Source organism: Fukomys damarensis, unplaced genomic scaffold (assembly GCF_012274545.1).
Source record: "Fukomys damarensis isolate Sample0158 unplaced genomic scaffold, DMR_v1.0_HiC HiC_scaffold_24, whole genome shotgun sequence".
In the NCBI taxonomy this organism is placed as follows: domain Eukaryota; kingdom Metazoa; phylum Chordata; class Mammalia; order Rodentia; family Bathyergidae; genus Fukomys; species Fukomys damarensis.
This window is the reverse complement of record NW_022900936.1, coordinates 2,483,547-2,504,629: the sequence shown is the minus strand read 5'-3', so window position 1 is coordinate 2,504,629 and position 21,083 is coordinate 2,483,547. Positions and strand designations below refer to the sequence as shown.

At 54.4% G+C, this 21,083-nt stretch overlaps 1 protein-coding gene across 1 annotated transcript in view; it reads left to right on the top strand.

Annotated features, from left to right (window-relative positions):
* Dscam (DS cell adhesion molecule) overlaps positions 1-21,083 on the top strand; it is a gene marked incomplete at its 5' end in the record, with an annotated part of 531,581 nt that overhangs the window by 450,025 nt on the left and 60,473 nt on the right. Inside the window, 2 exons of the mRNA XM_010636598.2 lie at positions 4,635-4,768; positions 18,257-18,410. Coding sequence (XP_010634900.1) covers positions 4,635-4,768; positions 18,257-18,410 — 288 coding nt within the window. The remainder of the gene's footprint in view (positions 1-4,634; positions 4,769-18,256; positions 18,411-21,083) is intronic.

Here is a 21,083-nt window from a genome sequence, read left to right as displayed (position 1 = left end):
TCCCAGCCCACCCACCAGGCCCAGGCCTGGGCCGCCCGGCTCCAGTGTCCACTGCCTCCCCCTTCCCCACACGTGTCCCCCAGCCCTCTCCTCCTCTTCCTCCTCCTCTTCCTCGCCTCTTCCCCTCCTTTCTCTCCCGCTCCTCCGTGTTCTCTTTTCTCTTTTCCGACAAGTGTTATTTAAACAAAAATACTCTTTACCCCAAGCTGCAACATCAGCGGTCCATGCTTTGCACCCTGTGGAAACAACTTTCCTGGCTCCTTAACTGCCAATGTAAGCCCACCTGAATCCTGTGTGCCGGCCTAGGTCCTGTCATCCTATGCTACTTGAATCATTTAGAAATCCTCGATAGAGGAGCTCCGTGATATATTTTTTAAATTCTCACAAGGATTCACAATGATTTAGGAAAACTTTAGATCAGTGCTGATGTTTCCTGGCCGCTAGTTCTTGCTGTCCACACAATTTGGATCAGGGTACGTAACTGTACGGTTGCACTAGGGACACACAGGCCCCAGACCCTGCATGGCCAAGCCAAGGCCCACTCGACTCTGTGCTTCCTGCCTTCTTGCCAGGACCCCATCCTCCAGGAAGCTGGGAAGGGCTGGGAGCGTTTCAGCTCTCCTGTGGCTGGGGCAGAGGACCTGACACCCGCAACTCACAGGAGAGGTTTATTTAGGTTCATGGTTTCAGAGAGTGCAGTCCAAGGCAGAGTCAGTTGGCAGAAGGGTCTAGAGGGGGAAAGCTGCTCACATCATGGTGGTCAGGATGCAGAGAGCAAAGCGGGGAGCTGGAGACAGGAGTATGCTCTTCCGGGTCACGCCGGTATGACGACCTCTTCCCAACAGGCCCCGCTCCTGACAGCACATACAGCCATAAACCCTCCAGGGACTGGCAGCCCAGCCTGCTCCCCGAGCAGTGCACCCCCCTCTGTTCTCACAGGACGTGGCCCTGCTGCTCTGCCCATCTTGCACGGTGGGGTCTGCGTACAGAGGCCTCCCTACCTTGGGCTTCTCTAGAACCCAAAGATGGCTCTTCCGGAGAAATGCCAGCCAGTTTGCTCAAGGACACCGAATTGTTTCAGAAAATCTAAGGTCAGATGCAGTGACATGTGTAAGTCACTCGCCAATGGAGATAGTTACAAGGGGTGATCAGAATATACAGTCAGCACTTGAATTAAAGAGAGCTTACTTTAGCAAAGACACATTGCCGTGAATCCCCTTCAGAATCCACCCCTCCCTTCACCCGCACTCTCCGCATCGTTGTGGCCGCCTTCTGAGGCGGCTCTGGAGTCCTCTTTCCTGAGTCTCTACGAGCTGGGACTGGCCACACCACAAATGTGCCATCCACTGGAAGGACAAGCTCCTGAGAACATGATGCTGGGTCCTCGTCCACCTTTGTCCCTGGATCCGGCACCATGCGACTCCCGGCTCCTCCCCAGAGTCAAAACGGCTATGACAGGGAAGCGTTTTGGATCTACTCAGGACGTGGAGGCAGCCAGGATCCCACAGCTAAAGACACTCAGGAAAGAGGGCTCCAGAGCGGCTGCAGGAAGGGGCCAGGACACGAGATGAGGGTGTTCGAAGGAAGCGGGAATATTTTGAGGGGATTTGTGGCAATGTGTCTGTTACCATGCTTTTGAAACTCAAGCATTCCTGGTGTGTTTGATCACACCTCATAAACCCTAAGTGAAAGAGCCATGGTTTAATTTTCAAGCATGGTAGACAAGCGCTGTGTACATGTTGGCATTGTCCCCGCCACCTGTGGGCCTCTGGACACCTCCCCTGAGAGCTCAAGTGTCCTCACAAGCAGATTTTCACGTCTTCAGCCCAAGCACAGATCTCCAGCACGTACGCCCCAGCCTGGCTCCACGGGTGTCAGTCAGTTTCCGTCACCGGGACTGAGCACCCGACCCTTGCAGCTCAAAGCAGGAGAGGTTTACTTTGGCTCCAGAGCAGGGCAGCGTGGCAGGGGGCATCACAGAGGAGAGAAAGCTCATGGCACAAGCAGCAGAGACAGACTGGGAGGGAGGAGAGAGACCGGTGCAGGCCACGCACCAGTGACCTCCACCCGGGCGCAACCTCCCAGCATCACTCCCGCGGTGGACCAATCCGGAGATGAGCCTCAGGCCCCGCCATCCAGCCGGAAGTCCCCACTCAGTGCGTGTGAGGCCCTGGGGGACGTCTAGAGATGAATCCTACCCATGAGCATAACTTGGGGTCTGTAAGAACTGCCCAGGGTTCCAGTTCCCTTCCCAGAACTGCTAGGAATGAGAACTTTCCCCTCTGCTTGTGCTACAAGAGCGGGACAGGTTATTACCTGATCTGGCTCTCCGTCCTGAAGCCCAAGATGGCAGATCCTAAATTCTAAAGCACTTGTGCAATCCTAGTATTTTATCTTCCAAGATCTTGTATAACGTGAGTGTAGCCATGGGCAGAAGGTGCAAACCAAGCAGTCTGTTACCTCTCCTTTACTCCATACAGACAGAAGCCAGCCTCTGCCCATTCTTCAGGCAGAAGCAGCCCTCTCAGACGTACACACAGAGACGGTGGTGTTTGGGTTCAAACACTCCCTGGCCGCCATCCTGATGCCTGCCACGCTGCGTCGTGTCCGAGGCAGAACGGCCAGGCGAGAGCTCTGCGCCTCCCCTGGGGCGTCGGAGAGCAGCCCAGAGAGGTGCTGGCCCCCACGTCCTGAGTGTGCAGGGTGTGTGCACGTGGGATGCCTCTTGGTGGACCGTGGAGTCCATGGGAATGCGTGTGCGTGCGCGCTCACCAGTGCTGTCCTCAGCAGACCTCACCCCGTGGGAGTCTGGCCATTCGGGCGCCCATCACAGGTGTCCTGGAAGGGGCTCGGTCCTGTGGCATTCCCCAGCCCTCCCCACACTGTTCATGCACGCGCATGCACACACACACACACACATGCGTACACTCAGAGCATGGGATCCGAGGTCTCCATGGATGTGCTGTCCTCGGGCCCCACTCCTGTCCTGAGCACACAGTGTGGGTCTGGCCACCCAGGAACCCAGCCCCTGGCTTTCAAGGCCAGGTGATCAGGACTCCGGCTGTGCTTCACACGCGACCTGGCCACCCCAGTGGGGACTGCAGACTCCCAGGCAGGCCAGAGTCAGGCTTCTTTCTTGCTCCCTCAGCACACTGAGCCCGAGGGCAGGCAGCGTGGTGGGAGAGCCGGCTGGTGCGGGAGGGGGCTCGAGCACGTAGCTGAGTGCAGTGCAGAAGTGCACGGGCACCTGGCCCAGTCAGGCTGGTGGTCGGGGGCCCCTGGAGGAAGTGGTACTCAGCAGAACCTGAGAGATGAGTAAGACTTGCTGGGGATAAAGCAGAGGGTGCAAGAAGACTCCAGAAAGGAGGACCCTAGGGTCTGTCATCACCCCCCACGGCCCCAGAGCCTGCCACCTGCAGGAACAGACAGGACCCCACTGCTGGGACCCAGTACTGGCCAGGAGGAGCCCAGAGCAGCCCTGCGGTGTCCAGACTTGTCCTTCCCTCCCTCTCTCCCTTCCTTCCTGGAAGCCCTTCCTGAGAAATCACGTTAATCACCATGGAGATACCTTCCTTTGCATGCACATCTCACAGGCTATGTAAGGAGCAGGCTTCCAAACAGAACCCCCGGACAGGAGCTGTGGTCTTGGGCAGCCTGAGCATCAGTGGCTAATCAGCCCACAGCGATGTCCAGTGTGATCCCTCTGCCCTGGCCCGGCTCCAGCTCATGGCCCTCATGCCAGGAGCCTGAGCACAGGACTGGGACACTGGAGCTTTGTCCCCAAGGCCTTGGCACCAGGCCCAGTCACTCCCAGCACTCGAGCTTGTATTCTCGACAGTGACCACCTGGCCAGGCTCCTTTTGCCAGAGTGGACATGGGGCAGGCCGTGGAATGACCAGGGACGCCTCAATGCCTACCACATTCCCTGAGCCACTGTGCCATCTGGGCAGTTGTAGGAGGCTCAGAGCCCCTGCCTGGCTCCCTGCGGACACAGATGAGTTTGGTTCTCGGTTCTGAGGCCGCCCAGACGACAGGCCAGGGAAGGGTGATGCACTGTCCTCTCTCCCACACCCTCTGCTCCCGGAGGACACCAGCAGGGAGGTGGGGACATTCGTGCTGTGAACCTGGAGGGACATTCTCTGCCCCTCTGGGCCAGAAGCAGTGCCGTGGTGAAGCAACCAGGATGAGGAAGGGAGGCCTTGGGCTGCGGGCTCCTTTCTGTGCATCATCCAAACCGTCCAGATGGGTAGAAACAGTGGTGGCTGGAAGCTGGAGTCCCCAGCTGCAGCACTGGCAGGGAGGTGTGGGCCCTGGACAGGCAGATGCGGCTCCCAGGGTCTTGGCGGAAGGGTGTGGTCCTGGGTACAGGTGCTGTAAGCTGGCCACTGTGTCAACAGGTGTCTCCTCCCGAGTCCCCCTATGCCATTGTCCCTGGGTGTGCCTCACTGAGTCCAGACGGCCCCTTTTTATGAAATCAGATTGGCTCGGGGGCCACCACCACCCAAAGACCTCCTGCGACATAATCACCTGTGTGACACCTCCGTCCAAACAGCTCGGAGGGGCCCGGGTGCATGGTGTGAGGAGTGGGGCTGCACTCAGCCCAGCTAACTCACCTAACCACTGGCCTCTTGCAGTTCCAGGCCCTCCTGCAGGTGTGAAGGCGGCGGCGGCCTCGGCTTCCATGGTCTACGTGTCCTGGCTGCCCCCTCTCAAGCTGAACGGCGTCATCCGGAAGTACACAGTGTTCTGCTCGCACCCCTACCCCACAGTAAGTTAGCTCCGGCGCCCTGGCCTGGTTCGCCTGCCTGGGTCCCTCTGAGGCGTCCCTCTGCCCATCCTGTCCACACAGAGCACAGTCCCTGCTTCCGCCTCCTTCCAAAGCTCCCTGCAGGGCAGGAGGGAGCCGTGTTTATTCTTGAGTCCCCAGCACCCCCCACCAACCTCAGGGCAGAGCCTTGATGGCTCCCAGGTGAGTGGCCAGATGGCAGCCCTTCCCGTGGCTGTGGGCCACTGTTAAATGTGCAGCCTTCCTCCCCTGCCCTGTCCAGCCTCCTGGAGGAGGAGCAGACGTCCGCAGCCCTCAGTTAAGCAGGGCCGCAGGCTCTGGGGAGGAGGGGCCGCCCTGCCCCAGCACAGGGGTTGGAAGGAGAGTCACACACACACATGCCCAGGTGTCCGCTGTCTTCATGGGACTCTTGTGGTGTGACTGGAGTGGGAGTCAGCGTGTGTCCGGCCCCTGCTAGAGAACTTACACGCGGTGCCATTCCGTGTTTGTGGGGTAAACATGAAGCACCGACTTCCTGTCCTGGTGAGTCCTGGTGAACTACTCATGGTGTCAGGTTCGCCGCCAGCGTTTCGGTGTGTGGTTTGGTGGCGTCAGAGGCAGCACTGTTTGCATCGGTCACTGCCGTCATCTCCAGAATGCTTTCTTCTTCCCCAGCCCAAGCTCGTGCCCACCACACTCCATGTCCCTTTCCTCCTCCCTGGCGCCTGCTGACCCCTGCGACTTCCTGTCTCTGAACTCGGCCACTCGGAGACTCCCAGAAGTGAGATGTGGCGGCCCCGGCTCTGGGCCTGGCTCCCCTGAGCGTAGTGTCTGAGCCTGGTCCTGCCTGTGAGAAGGACGCTTTTGCTGAACTGTAACGGGTCACTCGACGCGTTTTCCCAACTCCAGAGTGTGGGAAAGGCCAAGGCTGTGGGCCCGACGGAGGGGCAGACGCAGGGCCCTGAGGGCTTGTGTGCAGCCCAGGAAGCAGAGAGAGGAGGGAGGAACGGGCCAGGGAGAGCCCCCCTCTGGGCCGCACTGTCCGAGCCCCCTTCCTGGCCGGCCCTCTCCTGTCCTACTGACCTCCGCCGGCCCTGACCCGCCCGCCTGCCTCGCTGGGAGGGGTCCTGGCCATGGACTTGAACGTATGTGCGAATGGGCGTCCACACCTGCCGTGCTCTGGTGACAGCAGGCTCCTCCTCCTGTCACAGCCACTCAGGGTCAGGGCTGAGCCGTCTGCTCACTGCTGGCGGAGAAGGAAAAGGGTTATGGAGAGCTGGCTCCAGGCGGAGCGGAGCGGCCTCAGTCACCGCCCACTTCCAGGTGGGCCGGGTCTCTGGGCAGGGAGCAGAGAGGAGTGCACAGACCCCGATCTGATCCCCACCCCTACGGTGTCCTGGGCACCTTCAGCCGCCACTCCTAGGGGAGAGGAAGCGGCCTCCCGGGCTGCCCTGTATTCTGTCTCCTCTCCTGGGCCGAGGAAAGGAGGCCTTGGCTGCGCGCTCAGCAGGAAGAGGTTGGGAGACCTTGCTTCCCTCTGCAGGGAAAAGTCTAACTTAGGGTTCCATTTTGCTTTTTTGCCAGCTACACGCCCAAAAAGGGAGTGTAACCCTTTCTGTGTAACCCAGAAACATAAGAGGCAGCTGAGAGGTGGCTCAGGGTGGCTCTCCCGGATCCTCACTGTGGTCCCTAGCAGCGGAACCAACGGGACCTTCTCAGTAGCTCCCTGAGCTCAAAAGAGCCAGGCGGGGGGAGTGACGGAAACTTCGGGTTCAGGACCGCCCGCCCTGGGGCTCTCTGTGCTCTTTGGCCACAGCAGAAACCCCAGGGGTGTAGGAACGCAATGGTCACCGGGTCCCGGGCCTCCTGGGCCATGTCTTTCACTAATGTTTGCAGGGAAGGCCATAGCCTGGCACTGTCTGCAACTCAAACACCCTTACCACTCCTTTGCTTGACTTAATCCCTGATGAGTCGCGATCAGAGCACAGTCATGCACTTGTTTTCAGAGAGTAAATGCTTATAAATCCCAGATAGTACTCTGGTTCGTAAAAAGGAATTAACAAGAAACTGTAAGTTCCTGAAGGGCGTTTTTTTCCTCATCCTTAGTCTCTGCAATTCGATTTTAAATCAGAAAGCAACGCTGGCATGTTTTCTCCCTTTTGTGTGTCGGCCTGTGTCACAATGACCACCAGAGGGCAGCACCAGCTCTGTGCATTTCCTGTGTTCCTAAATCTGGATTTTTCTTTGAAATGATTTCTTAGTTGGATGTAGAACATAGGAGAATAAATCAGGTCACAAGATGCCCTGTAATTTGAGCTCCTTGTAAGAGTCCCTCAGGGGACCCTTTACTGCTGGCCGATTTCTCTCAAGATCCTCAATTCATTTTCCTTCTTTGAAAAAGGACCGTAAGACATACGCTTTTTTTCTCTGGTATGCTAAATGCATTTCCTAGTAATGAGCGTTCATTCCCCACTCTTCCCTCAGGTCTTCTTAGTAAAGTAGGCTAGAATTTGAATCTTTGGGGGCAGAAGGCGTGTTGGGCTGCTGCGAAGGGGCCTGGTTCCGGGTCCGGGTGCCTAGAGCAGGGCTGGAACCCAGGACCTCACCTGGGGACCATCTGATGGTGAGACCCCGCATCTCACCCCCAGACAGAGAGGCAAGCAGTAAAACCTCCACGTACATTTGGGTCAGAGCCTCAGGCACGTGGCATGTGGACTGTGGCTATTGATTTTAATGTATAACTGTCTGCACCATGGATTCGCAAGCCTTCATAAGCAGGGGACTCTGCAAGACACGGGCTGGCAGGGAGGACGTGCACTGCAGCAAGCATCGCCCCCCCAGAAGCCACCGTGCACCTCAGCTGTGAACTTCTGCTGCTGTGCTCCGGCCCGCTCCATTTCACTGAGTTTCCGCTTGTCATGCTGTGCAGAGCTATTTGATTTTAACATCCTTTCTCTTAAGCCAAGCACAGTGGCACAGGCCGTGTAATCCCAGCACTCTGAGGCTGAGGCAGGAGGATCCCACACTGGAGCTCTGTGACCCCTTGCTGTTGCACCCCCCTTCCCTGCCCGAGCTCAGGTCCCCCCGCAGAGCCTCCACTCTCCTGGGTTTCGGGCACGGTTCTCCTTTCCGCTCTGACTCTGACCGTCACAACCTTGCACAAATCCCTTGGATGATTTGTCACTGCTTACTTTAAAAGCATCCAAAGTCTTTCTGTGGGGCCTGGACAGATTTCCCCAGAAAGTCCTGCCCACCTCCTGTTTGCTGACCCCCGCGTCGGTATCTGAGGCACACCAGCGATGTGAGTGTGTTCTGCACGCACACGGGTCTTCTTGTCCACCCGTGTGAAGTCTCCTTGGCCTGAGCACCGTGTGTGTGTTCCCTCGTTGGGCGCTAGCCCTGTCCCTGCCTCTCCGGGCCGAGTGCTTCCCACCCGTGAGTTTCTGGCTGCTTTGTGGAGACCACAGCAGGCAGCGTGCATCACACTCAGGGCACACACAGGGCACACGCACCAGCCAGTGTCCCCGTGCCTCTGTGCCGCGGATGTTGTTCCTTCACACTTATTTTGACCGTGATGGGCGTATCCCACGGGGCTGCTTCCCAAACCAAACCAAAGTGCTGCCCTTACTTCAGTGGGTTCTAAGGACTCGCAGTGGCTGTACGCGGGAGGTGCTGCTTCCGCTGTCTGTGCCCAGACTGAAAAGGGACTGTGCCATCCGCTTGGGGCCACACAGCTTGGCACAGGGTCTGCCAGCCAAAGGGGCTGCGCGTAGGGTCCATGTCTCCCCGGAGAGCCAGCGCCCTCCATCTGCACACCCGTGACCTCCCGCGTGACCAGGTGTGGCCACACATGGGCCTCCATGGTGCCTGCCGAGGTCACCATGCCCAGCCCTTGCTTTGTCACTGCCACGCCTTGGAGCACCTGGCGTGTGCTGGACTCGCGCAGAAGTGCGGTGTGTAGAGCTTTGCGGATTCGGGCTGTGAGGCCAAATGGCGTAATGAAGTTGCTGCCTAATAAGGCAGAAAAGTTGCTGTAGACTTGGGTGCTCCTGTTCCTGAGGTCTCAGGTTAGAAGCCTGTGCTCGAAAGTCACCCTGGACGTGGTTCTGCTGCCTTCTACCCAGTGAGCTCGCAGTGGCTGTCCTCGACTGCAGTGGGGGGTCTGGAAATCACGGAGACGCCGGGAGCAGCCGAAGGGTCACTGCGCAGTCACTCACACCTGTCAGCTCGCCAGGCCCACAAGACAGGCGCTGAGCTCAGCCAAACCCCTCTCCTGTCCTCTGGGCTCTTGTCACGGAGTCACACAGTGTCACGCTGTGTCACGGGTGGAAAAGGCATGCAGAAGTTTCAGAGCATCCACCCAAACATCCTAGACATACGGAAGTGAATCCTGGTCTATAAAAGCTCAGCACATGTACTCTTGAAGGTTCTTTGGAAATTACCCTGTATTTCCTGGTCAGTCCCAGTGGAGTGACTCTAAGTCTTGGGTAAATTTGTCGCGCTGTGATTTCTGCCTGTGTATTAGCCTTCAGTTCTTTGGGGGAGTAGAGGGAAACCTGTTGTCTCTCAGAACCCCTGAAATGCTCTTTATTCCCTGGCGCATCCTTAGGGAACCAGCCGACTGTGCATCAGTGATGAGGTTTTCTTTTCCTGTCATCCCTGACGGTCACTGGTTCCACCAGGCACAGCCTGAAGCTGTCCAGTGGCTGTCACTGCCCAAAGAGGGCAAGAAACCTCTGTCTTCCCACCCTCAGCATCTTGTAATTCCCGGAGCCAAGGGGAGCAGACCCCGTGTGGCAGCAGGGTTCAGTGCAGCTGCAGAAGGCTCTTTCGAAGCCCAACTGCTTGCCCGGCTTGGCAGATAACCACCAGGCATCCTGGCGCTAAGATGGCTTTTACTCGCCCCAGAGAGCCAGCAGATGGGGAGTGCACACGTCCTCTCCGCCTGGACCTTCCTCGGTGTCCGCGGACGACTCACACTTCTTGAAAAAGAGGTGACTCTGTGTTTTGGAGCATTTTGAGGCTCACAGCAGAGCAACTGGGAGGCTGGCGTTGCCCAGAGTCCGCGGCGGCATCCAGGGTAGCTTCGCTGCCCTCACACTCTTCCTCCTCTTCCTGCCGCCCTCCTTCCCCAGCCCCTGCTCTCTCCCAGCTCCACTGCGTTGCTAAGAATAGATGCCTTCCAATCCTACAGCTCTCGGAGCCGGAAGATTCTGGCTCTGAAACCTCATCTCGTTTTTATTCGGCCTGACACAGACATGTACTACTTAAAGCATTAGATTGGCTTCAACTCATTTTCAGTTAGGAGTAATGGAAGCAATGCTGTATATTATGCCCATATTATTTTAGAACCAGGAATTCTCTTTTTCACTCATTTCTTCTGTGGGAGAAGGTCTGTGAAGACGAACTAGTTCTTTTGTGCACAATTTGTGGAAAAGGTGACAAGCTTCGAGTTAGTAGTGGAACGTGCTTCTGGCAGACCGTAACTGTGGTAGCAGGCGGTGAGGCCGGGTTCTGGGAAGGGAGGCGATGGCAGGAGGATGGCAGGGTGCCCTCCGGGTAACAGGACGGCGGCCTTAGTCCTCGCACTAACCTCGGGAAGCCGGCGTCCACTCCATCCTCGCCTTTTCTGGAAATCAACTTTCATTCACTTCCAAAATATTACGACAAAAAAAGTCATATCCGAAAGGCTGACACGTACCCTACCTGAAAGACACTTTAGAGAGTGACCAGCGGCCACACGTGTGACAGCAGCTACGGCAAACTCAGTAAAACGCGCAGGAAAGCACAGGGCAAGCGCTGGCGGAGGGCTGTGTGCTGCAGATGCTGGGGGCCTGGCCTCTGCCTTTAGGGAGATCCCGGTGATAGAACATGATCATCTTTGGGGGAAGAAAACACTGAAATAGGATGGAAACTGGGTCAAAATGAATTATACATCGTAATTTAGAAATCTTTGGCTGACCCAGGGAACTGTTCCTTGCTAATGGAAGGCCGGCCTTTTCTCTACAAAGGTTTTCTGCGTCCTCCAAGTATTGTTAAAAAGCATTGTCTGTTTTGTTTATTTTGCTGAGGGTTAGATTTGTTTTTAAAATCAGTACTATACATATTCCACCTATGAATCAGAGCTCACAAGATTTTTGTGTGTTTGTTTGTTTGTTTGAGACAGAGTCTCACTACTTTGAGACTAACCTGAAACTCACTATGTAGCCCAGGCTGGTCTCAAACTCACAGTGATGGCCTCCTGCCTCAGCCTCCCGAGTGCTGGGATTACAGGCGTGCACAACCACACCCAGCTGAGAGCTCACAAGATTTTTGAAGGGTGCATGTTAATAATTAGGCACCAGAGCTTTTTAAAGCAGCCTATTTCTTTGATAGAATTAGTTTTTCATTAAAAAGTTAACTGAAATTTCGTTGAAGTGGAATTATTTTTGTATCCATCAGACAGGCTGAATAATTTGATCTGAGCAGCTGTGAGTTCACAGCCGGCTTCCACATTTTATTTTCTGTTGACTCAAATCATTTCCGGGTCATCCAGTAGCACCAGGTGCAGCTGTGCAGAGGCACTGGGGGTGAGCAGAGCACAGGGGGCCAGGTCTCCCTCGAGACCCAGGCCCCACAGGGACCAAAACAGCAGCACACCTGACTGTCGCCTCAGTGAGCTCAGGGTGGACAGGGCCTGACAGGGGATAAAGAAAGCCCCCAGGGCCATCCATTAAACTAAATAACACGGGGATTTGGGAATGGAGCCAGCAATCACTGGTAAACACCTGGTTTTATAGGAACTGGAGGAGGGCAGACAGGGAGAAACATGGAGAAACACCTTACTGATCTGGGCTTGCTGACAAAAGAGGTCTCAAACGCGAGAGGACAAAAAACTGTGAGCTTTTGGGGAGGCGGACACATGGCAGAGGGAAGCTTCCCTGTCCCCCTGCCGGCCTCTCCCAGGAGCCCTACGGCGGTGACCTGGGGGGCATAGCCCACCAGGTGGGCACAGCCCTCATGGGGTGTCACAAAATTTACCCCAACAGCTGCACTTTCTGTTCTGCATACAACTCTGGGATGCAGATATGTCAGAAGTTTTATAAAACTTTGCCATTTTTAAATCAAAAACATGAAGTTTCCATTGATTTTCCCAGGCATCTTAGAAATATTACTGCATCTCCTCAGCTATGAGAAGGATGGTTTTAATAGGGGAATTCAAATGATTTTATTTCTGGACTTCAGTGGGAGTTGGTGAGAACCCTGTCATACCTCATTTTTAATTAACCTTCTGTTTGCTGAGCGGAGAGCGCTCTGGTCCCTGGGCGGGGACCGGAGTGAACCGTGTGACGCACAGGGCGCCTGGGGCTCAGGCTCGGCTGGGACTCCAGTCGATGATCGGTCATGGGACCTCAGCCTCGGCAGGCGTGCTGGGAGCTCCCGGTAGACTCTCTCGGCCCAGCCTGAAGGAGAGAGCTGGGACCTCCATCCTCACTCCTCACGCCTGGGTGCCCGTGCTTCCGGTTCAGGATGTCTTCGGGACCACGCAGCCCCCGAGTCCAGCACCTGGCTCGTCGTATGCTCCAAGCGCACCTCCCCAGATAGCGCCAGGCCTTGTCCAGAACGCCCTGCACCCCTGCCCTTCAGCCTCCGGCTTCCCTAATGACCGAGAGATAAGAACGTGGCTTCACCTAGGGCCGCTTTAACAGACACGCGATTGAGTCGTAATAGATGTTAGGTTCATTTTGGGCTCTACTGCAGTCCAGATGTTAAATGCTTTTCAACTGTGCAAGCCCAGGCTTTTTCCTCAGACGGCTAACAGAATCCATGATGGGCACAGAGGAACTGGAGGTCCGTCTCACGTGTCCACCTGCCCCAGAACCCTCTTCTCACACGGAGCCGGCACTGCAGTGAAACCCGATTTGTGGCTGCTGGGCGACACGGTATGGGTGCCCGCTGCCTGTGGCACACCTGCCATGGCTTCGCCACCGTGCTCTGCTCCATCTCTCTGGACCCAGAGCAGAACCAGACACGAGCTGTGTGTGAGCAGCCGCAGAGAGCCACCCCTCCTCGGGTCCCACACCCAGCCTGACCATCACCAAGCTTCCCGTGCAGACAGTCCCCTCACCGTAGTCCGCGTTGCACAATCGGGTTGGTGTTCGGTAAGAGCCACTTGATGAGATGTGAATACACTCACCGCCGTTCCAACTCAGAACACAGAGGAAGCTCCCGCGGTTCCTCTTTCTCAGCGTAAGCACTTCTGACAGGGCACCCGGGAAAGGATTTACTCAGGTACACTGGCCTCACCACCCTGCCTGGGCCTCCGCTCAGTCAGCTCTTCCCGTTTCCGTTTTCCTTACCTACCACCGCCTCTTAAAAGGATTCGCAGTGTTTGGACTGGGCGCCATCCAGACCCAAAGGATCCTGTTTTCAACTAGTGCATAACTGCAGGGCACCCTCTGCAGAGGCCCGGGCGGAGGCCCGCGGTCACGGCGGCAGCCTCCCCCCGACTCTGGGTGGGGTGCAGGGCCTGGCTGAGCCTCCTCCCCTGTTCTCCCTCTCCCGCGGTGCGTGGCCTTCTCAAAGTTGCCTCACTTGCTGTCTTACTTCCCTCATTATGCCCAATGCCCACAACTGAAAGGATGAGAGGTTTATTTGGCTCGTGTTTTCTAGAAGATTCAGTCCATAGCGGGCAGGCTCCGAGGCGGGGCGTCCCATGGCAGGGTCCGGTGGAGGATCGCTGCTCACAGCACGGCGGCCAGGAAGCTGCGGAGGGACGGTAGGAGCCGGGGAGGGAGAGGAAGCCCCCACCCGTGACCCACCTCTTCCGACCAGACCCTGCCTCTCAGGAGCAAGCTGGCAGTGTGGCCCCATGTTCCATACCTTCTAGAAGCTCAGCCTAGGAGGCCCCGAGGCCTCAGGGACATCTCGATGTGAACCATAGCGCTGCCCCTTTGTAGGAATGCGCACAGCCATCTCACCACAGAAATTCCGTATCCTCCCTGGACCCCAGAGGTGGACTCCGGAGAACGTAAGAGGCACCACGTCCTGGCTAGGCCACTCCGCATGTCTGTGGGGAAGGAGCACAGTCGCATCTTTGGGAGTAGTCTTGCCTTCGAGGCCGCTGCCAAAACTTCATTACAGGAGAAGTCACAGAAAAGGAGTCAACTCTTCAATCATTTAAGTTGCTTAATTGGCAACTTTCTGCTTGGCCTTCTGCTGAGACAGGGAAAACGGTGCCAGATTGCTGCGGACATCGGGGATGTGCAGCAGAAACCCCAGCTCAGGGCTCTCCCCAGCAACGCTAGGAGACACGGAGCAGCCTGACTTCCATTCCTCTGTCTCCCCCCCCCCCTAGGAGACACGGAGCAGCCTGACTTCCATTCCTCTGTCTCGGCCCCTCCCTCCCTCCCTCCCTCTCACAGACTCCACAGACAGACAGGATCTGTGACGGTGCCGAGGAATTGGCAGCCCCGGTCCGCAAGAGCCCACGTCCTCCATCTCGCCAGACAAAGAGCAGAACGGACAATGAGCCGTGGACCGAATTCCCCACGCAGAACTAAGCCCACCAAGCCCTGTGCCCACACCCCGAGCACAGGGGTTTCTTTTACTTTGGTTCTGGTCGCCTGTGTGTGTAAATGGAGACACGAACATTACTACAGAAGAAATCGTATTTTCATTGTTGATTTTGGCCATGCTTCGTGTTGTGGACAAAAATTAAACCAAATGTATTTTATAGATAATTGAGAGCTAAGTGCACCTCCCAGGGAGGTAACTAAGAGCCACACGCTCTGTGAGGACACCTTGATTGTGTGGATATGTTTTAGTACTGTGTTGGAGCTTACTGTTCTGTGGCCAGCGTGTCATCTGAGACTGATTTGGCAACGACGCGGTCTTGGGTCCTCACACAGCACAAACGCGTGCAGGCTCGGCACGGTCTCCTTGGTTTACCAACAGAGGGCCGGATTCCCCCCAACTTCTGGGAATGCAAGTTGTACAAACGCACACGTGCCTACCTGAAGAACCTGTGCAGTGCCCACAGTTGGCCTTTAACCACCCGGCACGCCATGCTGTCAGGGAAATGACGGACAGGGAACAGCCCTCTCGCATTGTTTTTAGTCGGAAATGCTCGGGCCTGTGCGGCAGTGAGGAGGTGGGGTGCAGATCTGATCCCCCTGCGGAATGGCACAGCTGCTGTCTCTTGCAGCAGGCTGAGCTGCTAAGCTTTGTGCCGCAGCCAGCAAGGGGGGAAACCAGTCCTGCCAGTGTGTGGTTGGATTGGGAGGAAACAGCCCTGGACCTGCGACCCGAAGCACTGAGCTGGAGCCATCGCTCTGCCCTGTCCCTCGCCTCCGCTGCCCTGTCCTGAGGTGGACCCACCGCCAGTCCTCCTGATGTCACATGGCTCCCTAGGGAACAGCCCTGAGCTGCTGCTTTGGCCCACCTCTCCTCAAAGTTCCCTCAGTTTTGCTTTGCAGACTGTGGAGCTTTGTTGTGGGTGAACCGATGTTTAGAACTGTTGAGGAACTGACCCCTTTGTCATGGTGAAATTGCCTTCCGGTCACTGGCATCCTGTACTCCTAAACCTGTTTCTTCCGGTTTATCTTGATTAGTGTTGATATCTCCTTTGTCCTTTGATTTGTAACCGAGTCTTTTATATTTAATATACATTTTGTATATGGCACTAGTTGGATATTGCTTTTATGTCAGGTTTGACAATCTTTGCCTTTAATTATTGTGTTGGACTACTTACATTTAATATAATTATCGATACAGATAGGTTTGACTCTATAATTTTGATATTTGTGGGGGTCTATGATCCTATTTGTTCACCTTGTTATTCTTTTTCTGACTTCTTTGAGTTAACTGAATTTTTAACAATGGAGTTTTTCTATTATTCATTCGGTTCATTAGCTTTATTTTACTTTATATTTTGTAATTTCTGTGATTTCTTTAGGATCAATAGCATATGCTTTAACTTGTAATCTGCTGTGAAATTATATTATACACCTCACAAGTAGCACAGGAACTTTGTAACACTTTACTTCCACTCTCTCATCACCTCCAGACTATTGCTGTTAAGCACCACTGTTGTGAAGTGTGTATGATTAACACACACTATATTGTTATTAATTTGTGGCAAATATCTTTTAATGTTATTGGAATAATAAGAAAAATGTCTTAGGCCCGGGGATTTAGCTCAGTGGTTCCACTTCCTGCCTCGCAAGGCCCCTCAGTACCAAAAAAAAAAAAATTATATATATGTTCATGAATGCTACCATTTTCGGTCCTTTGTCTTCATTCTTCTCTGCACATTCATGTTTTCCCTGGGTACCCGCTTCCTTCTCTAGGAGGGAAACCTTTAGCATTTCTTACACGGTGATGTGATGCATGATGTTTGTTTGCTATAGAATTCTAGGCTTTTGTTACTTTGTTTTATCCCACTGTGTTTTTTGTTTTTGTTTTCATTTCAGCACTCTAAGGGTTTATTTCCACTGTCTTCTTCCTAAGATCGTTTTTAGAATGAAATCCGATGTCGTCCTTATGTTGTTCTCTTTATAGAATCTGTGTATTTCTGGTTGCTTTTAATGTCTGTCATTCCTTCTAAAGACTTCTCCTGTGGTGGGCCTTGGTGTAGTTCTCTTAATATCTTTGTGGCTGGAGATCATTGAGATCCTCGGTGCTGAGGGTGTATAGATTTCATTGGCTTTCGAAAAGTTTTAACTGTTATTTCTTTTTTTTTTTTTTTCCTATCCTTCTTCCTTTCTTTAGTGACTTCCATGCCACTAAAACCTACACATCTGTCAGGTGACTTGATAATCTCCTGTAGCTCACTAATATTCTGTTAATTTTTTACTGTCTTTGTGGTCCATATAGTAGTACATCTTTAAATTCACTTTTTTTTTACCTGAAATGTCTAATCTCCCAATAATCTAGTCTACTATGTCTTTTTAATCTCAAATATTATAATTTCACCTCAAGTTTGACTTGGGTCTTTTTATATCTTTCAAGTATCTAGTTATATTATTAACATATGCAGTTAAAATACAGCTGTAATACAATTATAATAACTTTCTTGTATTTGTATAAATCAGTATCTGTCACTTGTAAGAAAACTTTGATAGATTTAATTCTTTTTTATTCATATTTTCCTGCCTTTTAGCATTCCTAGAATTTGCTTTAAAGTGTACAATTTGATGGCTTTTGCTACAGCCATAGAATTTTGCAACTCTCACTGTTAATTTTACTGCATTTTCATCACCCCACAAATAAACTCGTTGCCTATTATCAAAAACTCCAACGTTCCCCTTTCCCACCCCTGCCCCTGCCCACAAGTCTACTTTCCACCTGTAGCTTTGTCTTCTCTGGACTTTTGATACAATGGGAGTTATAAATTGTGGGTCTTTTGTCATTGGCACTGTTCACTTACCCGCTTACGGTTTTAAGAATCCAGCCTTGTGGTATATATGGGTGCTTCATTTCCTCGCTGTATGGACACAATACTTTTTGTTTAGCCATTGATCGGCTGAGTGGTTCACATGTGGAAATCTTTTATCAGATATTGCGCATCACAAATCTTGGCTTTTTGCATAACAAACACTTTCATTCCTAAAAAATGTTTTTGGGCCTCATTCGAGGAAGCAGTGAAATTGCCTATGTCCTTCTTCTTCCTGAATTTTGACTGTAGAATCTGTTAGGCAGGACCAGAGTAGGGCTCTGTCTTGAGCTGATTACTCTTCCCTGTTGAGGTGAGGCCCTCACGTACCACGCCTGTGCCGTGACCGCTGATGCCGTCTAACGTGGCTGACGGGAGCGGCGCTATTACCAGCCCTGAGTGAGTGCTGAGCACTGTAACTGCCGGCACTCGCAGGTGGCTCTCTCCTGGGTTTCGGATGCTTCCTCACATGCATGCCTGGATCTGCTCAGTGGAGCTCTCTCCGCTCTTCAGTTTCTGGCGTTCTCGCGGTATAACTCTTTCATCTCCAGCCTTCTCCCTGTGAATTCCCACCTCCTCTCCTCAGTTCTGTCTTCTTCTTAACTTGAGGAGACGGCTAGGACCCTTTTGGGTCCCCTCCACGTGCCATGGCTTTAAGACCCTCTCAAAAGTGCAAGACCCCTACCAGTAGCTATCATTTGTTTTCCATCTTTCAGAAGTCCCTGTCATTCATTACCCAGGGCACACTGCCTGTAAAACCACTTTTTCATATCCTCTGTGTGCTCTGTGGTTCTTTGGGTGGAAGAGATCATCTAACTGGCTATTTCATCTTGACCAACAGCAGAAGCACTGGGTCCCCTGGGGTAAGGGGTAAGTTACTCACTGGTGGCTGTTAAAGCTGACCCAGGGGTCACCTAAGCGTACTAGTCACCTCCTGTATTGCAAATCAGCCTTTTAGAGGGCATAGAGGGTGGGTTTTGTCTTCGCAATTGGTAATCTGTTAATCGTCCTTTTAGGAGCCCTTTTTGTGTCACTGGCCCCTTTGAATATGGGATCATTTGTGTCTCCTCTCACAGGTGATCAGCGAGTTTGAAGCCTCCCCTGACTCGTTTTCCTACAGAATCCCTAACTTGAGTCGGAATCGGCAGTACAGCGTCTGGGTGGTGGCCGTGACTTCAGCCGGAAGAGGCAACAGCAGTGAGATCATCACAGTAGAACCGTTAGCTAAAGGTGTGCCATGCAGTAAGGACTCCATTTCCCATGGGAACTCAACTGGGTTAAGTCTGTCCTGTGCCATAAAACCTGCAAGGCCCCAAAAATCAGATAAACCAGAGAATCATATTTCAGCCCAAGAAATGGGGCTGCTGGGGCCTGGGCCTGAGCTTTGAGCTGCTTGCACAAGGGGGCCCCCTAGCAGTGAACGCACCCCGCAGAGGAGTGAGTACAAATCAAGTGGCACTGGGAAAATTAGGAAAAGCTGCCTCCACTCACCCTTTGAGTAGGTGCTTAGAATCTTTCTTGAGGAAGTTCTGCTCCCTCAAAATCATACTTCTTAAGAAAAACTGTCTATTTTTTGGTCTATGGAATTTGGGGTCATAAAAATATAAGAAAATCGGTAACTATTTGTTGACAGAATGCTATGAACCTTACATGGAGAGTTGGAGTCCCCAGAGGACTAAAGTTCTTAGAAGAGAATATATTATGTCCACATCATGCTATTTGACTGCTATTTAAGCAGCAGATACAGAACTGGGTGTGACAGTGCTCGTAATCACAGCAGTCTGGGAGGCTGAGGCAGGAGCATCTCAAGTTCGAGCCTACCTTGGGCAACTTAGCAACTGAAGGAGAACCTGCCTCAAAAAATTTATAACAGTTTATAAAAATTTAAAAAGGGGATGAAATTTAGTGTGAAGGCCCTGGGTTCAATACCCAAGGCCCTACGAAGAAAGCCTCCCATACAGATCCAGAACATTCTCACTCTGCTCTGGCAGTGGCCACCCCATGCTTCGGGGTCCCCCTAAACTAGCCCTCGCAGTGAGTCGATCTCCACACATTGCAATTCCCGGCCAGCAGGGAGGTCTCTTGTGTTCTGAGGACAGTCTGGGCCCTTCCTTACTGCTTTGTCTCTAGGAGCCTGAAGAGAAAACCTGACCCCCTGGAGTTCTGCTCTCACCCCTGGAAGTGCTTGCTGTCAGAGCTGAGAAAAGGGCAGAGCACAGTGGGAGGGAGGGAGCGTGGTCCCAGCACAGTGGGCTCGTCCTCAGTAGGAAGCACCCCGAGCGTGGTCTGTGGCACTTGTTGCTGTTGACCTCCCGGCCACCTGGTCCTCCTGGGAAACGCGGACCCCACCCCTGTGGGATGAAACAGGAGCCACAGGGAGGGAAGGGGGACTGGCGGCGACTCCACCCCTGCCCTCCGTGCGCTCCCAGTGCTGTCTCACTCGGCACGGCCGGTGTGGTGACAGGAGGTGACGGGGCGCCCTGAACACAGCCCTCCCTGGGGTCAGTGCTGTCTGGGAGAGCGAGGTCCCCGGCTACTGGACCGGTCATCTTGCCTGTGTGTCACATGTCGGGCCCTGTGCTGGGGACCCGACGCTGGAAGGAGTGCCTACACCTCGGTGGCGTCACACGGAGGCCCGGTGTGGTGCCTTTGGCCAGTGGCTCTGGGTGTCTTAGTCTGTGCGGCAGCTCGGGTCCAAGCCTCCTCTACCCGGTGGATTGCAACCCCAGAGGCCCTCATCTCCAGCCACTAAGATGGGGACATTCATGGAGCGGCCCAGGAGGTCCCTGTGGCCAGGCAGGGATGTGTGTGCCTGACCGCGACCCACACCGGAAGGCGTGGGCCCGGCCCACTCCCACCCCAGCCAGGAGGAGGCGGAGTCTGGGCGTGTGTCCTCGGAGAGCTGCCGGCCAGTTCACTTCCTGCCTCACTCAGGAGCCCGCTTTGCTGGGGACACAGTCACAGTGTGCGTCACTGTCCCGAGCCGGAAGTGCTGCAGGAGCCCATGAGGGCGGCCCTGAGCGTGCAGAGGGGGTGGCAGCCCGGGCACTGAGGGGGCAGCAGTGCGGATATGAGAACGGAGGAAGGTGAGGGGAGTCAGGAGGGCTGCAGCCAAGGACAGCCTGGGAGCGACCCATGTGGGCCCAGAGGCCCAGGAGGCCCCAGAACCCCTGGAAGGAAGGCGGCGACTGGCCGGCTCCTGCCGGGCCCACAGGACTGAGTTAGGGTTAGAGAGGTTGGATTCACTCAGGACTGGAGCGGAGGAGGCACGAGGTCATCGCCCTGTGTGAGTTTGTGTGTGTGAAAAGCTATTTTTGGAGCAGCATTAGGCCCAGGACAACGCACTGCGAAGCCCCCATCACTGCCAGGGTAAGGGGCGTTTGTTAGTTGCCGTGAGTGTGTCTTTGAGACCACCCCGATCTCCACATCTGGAACGGGCTGTGGACAGCTGGGGCAGGAAAAGGCCAGGGGGACCCTGAGCAGCCATCCAGGAAGCAGTGGCCAGAGGAGGGGAAGGAGGGGACAGGTCCCTGTGGACACAGGGCAGTGGCCATGGGTGGGCTCTGAGGAGGACGGGGGAAGGAGCTTCCAGAGCCCCGCACGGCCTGGGTGGGCGGGGGGCGCTGGCGGAAGAGGTGCGTGCAGAACCCGGGGAGAGGGATGAGCGTGTGGACGCTATGTCCTGGGCGGTGGCCAGGCCTGTGATCCCGGAACTCAGGAAGCTGAAGCAGGAGGATCCCCGTGAGTTCAAGCCAGCCTGGACCACACAGTAAGAAAAATAAGAGTGGAGGTTTCCCAGAGGAGGGGAGGGGAGGAGGCCACTGCTGCCGAGCAGGTGAAGGGAGCCCATGCTGCAGGTGCCTCTGGCTTTGGGCACTTGGAGGACCTTCCTGAGAGCAGTCG